Source organism: Neopsephotus bourkii, unplaced genomic scaffold (genome assembly GCF_033783945.1).
Source record: "Neopsephotus bourkii isolate Nb327-2 ecotype Australia unplaced genomic scaffold, CSIRO-AGI_Nbou_v1 NB_1376, whole genome shotgun sequence".
Taxonomy (NCBI): Eukaryota; Metazoa; Chordata; class Aves; order Psittaciformes; family Psittacidae; genus Neopsephotus; species Neopsephotus bourkii.
Genome location: NW_026901855.1, coordinates 2,247,959 through 2,255,110, shown reverse-complemented (window position 1 = coordinate 2,255,110; position 7,152 = coordinate 2,247,959). Strand labels below are relative to the sequence as shown.

Sequence of the window (7,152 nt, the reverse complement as noted above, 5' to 3'; positions counted from 1 at the left end):
ATACTGACACCTGCTCAATGAAAAGCAAAACAAGGAGTGGAAACTGCTTTCATTTGATGCCTTTACTGTCTTGTGGTGTATTGGCATGCACTGATAAAAGGGACTAAGGAAAAGCGATCTGACTGACCTGCAAGAGCCTGATATTTCTAAGATGTTCCATGCTTCCTATCACAAAAATAAAAAACTTCCCAAGTAAGACCAGGTGCCCACCTAGGAAGATTAATCACAGTTACCCAATTAGTACAGGAGAGGAAAGATGCCCAGACTACAATCAGTGAATCAAGCGCTTGGGCTCTGCCTTCCAACATAGAGGTGAACACGCTGGCTGATGGAACTTCTCAAGGTCCGCCTTTCATCATGAATGGAATTTCCATTCCAGCATTTACAAAAAGCTGGTCTGTATTTCAGCAACTCACCAAAAATTGTCAGAAAAATCTACCCACAAAATCCCTTTTCAAGACAATTGCCAATGGATTCATATCACACTCGTATGTGAATGCACACTTTAAAGCCTGCTACTGCATCATGGGTGCAGGCAACTCACTACACTGGTAAAATGCCTGTTAGTTAAAGAAACAAATATGGAAAATAGGCTAAACACTGTAAACAACCTTTATCACAGCATATTTTGAAGTAACAGGTTAGATGCTCCAGTTACACGTAGGCCTTGCTGTTTCAAAATGGAATTGGGTTTTAGGAGCTCCACGTGGCTTTTAGCACAGTACAGATCAAAATCTGTGCGAGAGTTCTGCCTTCTGTTGCTTTTGGGTAGGAAGGACATTGCTGAGCAAATTCCTCACAGCAGCACGTCTTTGCAATGTACACTTTAATTAGCTGTTGTATCTTTCTAAAGAGAAAGACAGGAAGAGTCTGGAGACTGACATGCTTCATGGTATTAGAGTTCGTAGTCATCTGGATGGTAGAGCTCACTCATGAGGCGGTAGATGTAGGAAGGTGCGTTACCCCCAATGTTAGAAATGAAGAGAGTAATGAGCTCTGGAGGGACGTAGTCAAACACTGGGCAGTGAACGTTGATCTTTGCCAGGATCTCCCCTGTAAAGTGAACAGCAGCAACATTAGGCAGAACAACTCAAAGCAACATTCAGCCTTCTGCACATCTTCCTGAGTCCCTGAAGAAACTGGCTATGCATATGCCACCCTGCCGTCAGTGATGGAATTCCCTGAATACTTTCCAACTTCCTCACTGATGTCACTGAATGACAGGTACACAGCAATCTTGGGTGGATGGCAGCACTTCTTTTGATAGGTTTTGCTGATAAAAACTCCAGATCCTCCCAATTTACTAACTGCCAAAAGAAATGCCAGTATTTAATCAGAACACAAGAATTCCAATGCTGCCAAAGTTATTCTTTAAAGAAAAGCTCAGAAGTCCAAACCGAAAAACCTTTGCCAAACCTGGTATCTTCATTTCAAAAGTCTTTGTCACACAGAAATGGGGCTCTGAAAGAGACTGCTGTCTGAAAACGGGTTTGGGACCTGATGCCTTTCTAAAGATGGTGCTTGTGTGGAAGCCCACTGCAAAGATACTGGGTTTCAACCCAGTATCTATCTCATAACCAAGTTTCTCATAACCAAGTTTCAAGAAGTTAGCATGAGTTGTAGGAAAGAACAGAAGCCTTCATTGTTGGGCATCTGTTCTGTCCCACAGGAAACTGCCTGGCACCATTGTCACAATCCTATAATAAACCACTATTTCAGAGGAGAAGCAAAAGTGCAAAGATAGTGTTCAAAGGAAATCCTTTTTCTGTACTTTCTGTAATAGAAAGTTACATATAAAACAGAATGGTTCCCAACATCTTTTTTTTTCCTGTGTAAGAAAATAGGAAAGGATTTTCTGTCTTGGGCTACGGGACAGTCCTACATTTAAATTTGCGTGAGGGTCACATGGAGAGTGTCCCTGCCAGCGGTGGGAGGGTTAAAACTAGAGAAACTTCAGGTCCTTTCCAACCCAAACCATTCTGTGATCCTATTGCAGAAAAAAAATAATATGAAAAGTTATAGCCTGGAGCAGCTTGACTGGCCTGTATAAAGCAGCAGCAGTACCTTCTGTGAATGGCAGCACTTCCTGCGGTGACACAAACTTGTAGAATGAATCTTCTTCATTAGGGAACTGAAGGAGAAAGAGTACAGAAAGGTCATGAAAAAGAGACCACCTTGTTATCCTAGTGAAAACATATCCTGGGTACTGGAAGGAACTAAAGCAGAGGAAGATGACTTGCCAGGTGACACTACATCTGTCTACAATGATTACATAGCTCCTGTGCCTAGAACCTCTGTAACAAGTGAAAGGTTTTTCCTCAGGGCTTTTACAGCCTTCTGTGACCTGGCTGCCCTTCTGCAAAGCCTACGGAACTGGAGCAAAGAAGGGATTTCCTCATCTGCAACTTCACCTGACAATACTGAAAAAATACTGAGTGTTAAGAAACAGTTTAGAGCATTTCTGTCTACCACCTCTGTCAGTACACAGGGTCTTTCAACGCTGAACATAGAAACTGAAATCCATTGTGGCTGACGAACAGTAACTATGGTGATGTCAGTCTCTACTAGGCAGTGGTCTACATCCTTATACCCAATGCACTGCTTACTCAACATGTGTGGCAGAGGAGGGTGCTTCAAGGAGATCCTGAGGTGTGCCAGATATGGGTGAGGATCTCCTCTCTGAAGTAGCAGTGCTCCATGTGGGAGATGGCGAGTTTACCAGCCTCACCTTGGGACAGATGGTACTCTCCGACGTAATCTCCCATAAGGATAAAATCACCCCCATCTCTATGTAGAGCAGGTGCAGTCCTGCAGAGCTGCTGTACATACCTGTGGTGAAAGCTTGAACATGGGGGCACACACGATGAGCGGAGTGGAGTGGTGTTTAGCTGCCAGTGCCAGAGTGTGTGTCCCGCTCACAGCAATCAGGGCGCCGTTGGCCAGGATTGTCTTTGTACCAATGATGACCTTAAAAGGCAAATCAGCATTAGCTAACACATTCCACAGCAAACTGGGGAAGGAAAGCTTCCTGGCTTGGGTGCTGCCAGATCAGCTGGAGGAGGAGTCTGTCAGAACAGCCAGCCAGCCAGCGGCTGGAGTTACAGGGCAGCTGGATGCCTCATCTGTTTCATCTGGCACTGGCTAGGCACCGAGGTGTTCCCCTCTAACAACAGCATGACTCCAGTATGGTTAGGCCAGCACGGAAAACTTGAGAGGACAAATGTATGTTCTACTGCAGGGAACACCAAGCAGAAACTGGGCTGTGTTCCCTGCTGTTTTACAAGCCTGTAAAAGTAAGCTTTGTACAAGTAACTTGATTGCTGGCTGCAATCTCAATGTAAAATGGTGTGGCTGGATTTTATTATGTTACAAGTACCTTTTTGGTTGGTGGTGGTTGGTGGATTTGTTTTATTTTGTCTTTGTTTGTTTTTGTTTTTAGTTTGGGGTGCCAAGTCTTCATCTCTATAAAAGTACAGAAGAAAAGTCTGTTCGCAAAGGCACACCTTGGTGATTCCCTCCATCACCCATCTTGTGTTCCAGGCAACGGGTTTCTCCCCTTTGGAAATGCTGCTTCGTGTTCTATTTTCTTTAAAAACCGAGGCTAATCCTTTGAGGCTCTCGTGGCTTAGTGTCTTGTAACTGTGCTGCCTGTTAGCCACTACGGCAGAAAAATCTATCAGCATGCAGTTAGTCACCATCATACTGACTTGGGCTTCTGCACCGAATCTCCACCCCAGCTGTAAGCAGGGACTATTACAATTTTGAGTCTTCAGTGAAGAAATGCATCCACCACTGCTGGGACCTGCAGCTGGTTTGGGATGCCCAAGCACCCAGCCTGCTGTGAACTCCCTCCTCCAACGGAGTGCTTCTTACCTTATTGACTCGGGACATGACAGCAAAAATAGCTGCATCACTCATGACAGTAGTTTCAATGTTCTCTTTAGACAGTCGGACAGCCATTTCATGACCCTAAAAAGAGGGAGGATCCAATTGGTCCCCTGGACACAGCTCCTGCAGCGCAGCTGTAGAGACATTAACACTCAATTCTTGTCTAAACTGCAAAAACAGTGAGTGACAGCACAAACAGAGCCCTTCCCTGATGGACACGGAGTAGGCCAACGAGTGGTCTTCAGTCTCTCAACTGCAGAAGAACTTCCATAATGCTCAGCTTGCCTCCAGAGACAAGAGGTCAGTAAAAACACACGGCGCAGTGCAGCCCCTGAAGACAGCCAGCCTGGGCCTTACCTGGCAGAACGGCGCACACTCCGCTACAATGACCTGGAACTTCCTCTTGCGAGCAGCTTCCTTCAGGAATGCCTCAACAGTACGTGAGTAGCCAATAGTCATGATCACCTCATTGGAGTGGATGTGCTCCAGCGCCTGCATAGCAATGTTATCAGTGGTGCCCTCTGTAACAGAAGGAAGCCATGGATGGAAAAGCAGCCAGGAAAAGCAACACTGGTGCTGCTAGAGCTGTCCTCCAAGATCACTTTTTACTAAAGCAATGCTATAAGTGCTGGTAGAGCCAGAGCACCTTTTCTCCCTGTTCTTTTTACCAGTGGAGAGGGACCACAAAGCTGGCCCTTCAATGCCCCATGCTCCCTAGCTATTCATAGAAATAGCTGTACTGAATGGGGGGGTGTGGACTGTGTCAGTGCTGCTCCAGATAGCACCATGCCCACACAACTAGTGGCAGAAACTCAGTGGTACAGTAGCACCAGAACCACATAGAAAGGAGAAGCAGAGCAACCTAGGCCTCCCCAGAAGAAGGGTCAGGTGCTTGATCTATCACAGGATCGCAGAAGAACGTATCACCATGCTTTGTGACAAAGGCCATCTTATACATGCCCAGGGATTAAGTCCAACCTTGGCATATTTTTGATACTCTTTTTCAGAGAAGTCAACTTAAGACTTCCCAGAAGACCAAGAGCACAAGCCAACTTACCCTCCACAATGTCCCACCCATCCCCCTGCAAGCCAAAGAAGATTTAGTATTAGTCCAGGGAGCAGCAGGACTTCTATTTCTTAGTTCCTTCAGATTAAGCCTCCCAGAACCTTGATGTTTTCTTTCCACCTAAGAGGAGGTGGAACCATCAGTCCCATTCCATAGAAACTCCACTCCTGGGGCAGTTCAGACCCATCCCTACCTAGCTCTATTAGTAGCTCGTTAATAGCTTCAATAACATTAGCTTTGAGGGGGGGATAAGGGGTGCTGAAATCCTCGCTCAGTCCTCCGGAGGTCAGGAGCTTGTGTAGGGATTCTTGCTGGTCGCTTTCCTCACTGCGCCCATGAAGCCTGTGGGGAGAAGCAGCCCTTGAGCCTTGGAAGAGAGCACAGGGGCATGGCCAGATGGAGTACCATCCCCACAGCACACCTGGATGTGACCAGGCACAGCAGGCACACCATGCCACAGAGCTTCCCTAGCTGTGCCTGGCAGACAGACACTGAAGCTTGCCCAGAAAGCACCTTCCTAAACTGTGTGCAAACACTGCAGCCCATAGCTAAGGAGCAGGATCAAAGCTGCTGCTCCAGTAGGATGGACCCTCCCAAGGCCAGGGCACAGACTCTTCTCATGCACACGCAACACACATGCCAAGCAAAGTTTCACTAGAGGAAGTGGCATCTGCTACGCTGAGAATGACAGGTTTCCTTTGATGTCAAACTCACCTAACCCCCCTACAGGAGAGGAAAAGGGAGTGATGGAAACCAAAGGGGTCTCTCAGAAGCAGCAGAACACTGCACAGCTGTTCTGAGCTCCTTGGAGGGGTACAGGCAGCAAGAGAAGGGAGCTTCACCTGCCGTACTCCTCCCGAATAACCTTCAGCACTCGCCGCACCATGTTGCCCACGGTTGTCTCAGATGGCTGGGCTGCTGTCATCCTCTGGCCCTCTGTTCGGATCAGAGTCATGAGCTCCCCTGAAAGAGGGGACGGCCTTGGTTACTGCTACCAGAGCAGGTGTCAAACCAGTGCACCCACCCCACAACAGCCCAATGGCTGAGGCTGGCTCTGGTGCTGGGAACACACCCCCCAGAAAGAGCACGGAGGCAGGAGCAGGAAGCCACTTGCAGAGCAGCTCGTTCCACCGGGTTTTCTGTACGTGAGTCACATGGACGCGACACAGCCTCTGAACTTACAGAAGCCCATAAGCAGGGAGGTCAGGGAAAGGAAACCGACGGCTGCTGGAACGGCCAGCACTGGGGCGGACACCCCTCAGGGGAGCGCAGGGCTGCGGTGGCCCAGTTCCTCGCCCAACGCCGCCAGAAAGCGAGGCAGGCTGCAAACGGCTGCGGTGCGAAAGGACAAGCACTGGGAGCCCAGACCCCGCTTCCCCGGGCCGCTCCGCTTTGCTGCTCCCCCTCAGCTGACGGCAGCGACCGGCCTCGAGGCCTCCCCGCCCTCCAAAGCCCATCCCCGCCGCCGGGCCCTGCCTCCGCCTTGCTCCCGGTGCCGGGGAGAAGCGCCCGCCGCGGCGCGGCGCGGCCCTCACCGGCCCGGCTCCATCGCCCGTACGCGACGATCTTCCGCAGCAGCGACAGCGTCTGCCGTGCAGTGTCCTCGGAGCGCGGCCGCTCCCCGCCGCCCCGCAGCCGCGCCACGAAGGCCTCGATCTGCTCCGAGAGCTCCGAGCCGCGCTCGGAGGCACCCGGCATGCTGGCAGCGCTACGAGAAGGCTCCGCTCCCCTCCCGTGCGCCGCCGCAAGTACCTCTTCCGCCGCGCCGCTTCCCCATTGGCGGAGCCACCAATGTGCTCCCACCCTCCGGAGGCAGAGCAGCCAATGAGAACGGCGGCCGGCTGGCGGGGTGCCGGAGCTGAGGGGCGCGGGCAGCATCCCCAGGGACGTGCCCTCGGGGTGGCCGCCGGGCCCGGGGTGATTCGGGGCACAGCTCGGGAGGTGTGTGCAGGGGGGCCGCGGGCCGGTCACCTCTGTGCGCCCAGCCTGCACGCCGCGGTTGACGCCTCCGTGCAGGGCAATGCTGCGGGCCGGCGCCACGGAGGATCTGCGCCAGGGAGCGCAGCGTCAGTACTGCTGGGCAGGCCGGGGGGGAGCCAGCCGGCTCTGCGGAGCAGCAGGGAGAGCCCATCCATGTGCAGCGATTTACTTTGGACCGTGCGGTGTTCTAGACACAAAGAGCCAAAGCAAATGGGGTG

At 50.9% G+C, this 7,152-nt stretch overlaps 1 protein-coding gene across 1 annotated transcript; it reads right to left on the bottom strand.

Moving 5' to 3' along the window:
- Positions 1–809: 809 nt before the first annotated feature.
- EIF2B2 (eukaryotic translation initiation factor 2B subunit beta) lies at positions 810–6,691 on the bottom strand. The gene is made up of 8 exons (XM_061367402.1): positions 6,490–6,691; positions 5,797–5,917; positions 5,148–5,296; positions 4,246–4,409; positions 3,874–3,969; positions 2,830–2,967; positions 2,065–2,131; positions 810–1,053 (listed from the first exon to the last, which is right to left on the bottom strand). The coding sequence occupies exons 1-8, from the start codon at positions 6,650–6,652 to the stop codon at positions 896–898; spliced, it is 1,056 nt and encodes a 351-aa protein (XP_061223386.1). The 5' UTR covers positions 6,653–6,691; the 3' UTR covers positions 810–895.
- Positions 6,692–7,152: the final 461 nt, after the last annotated feature.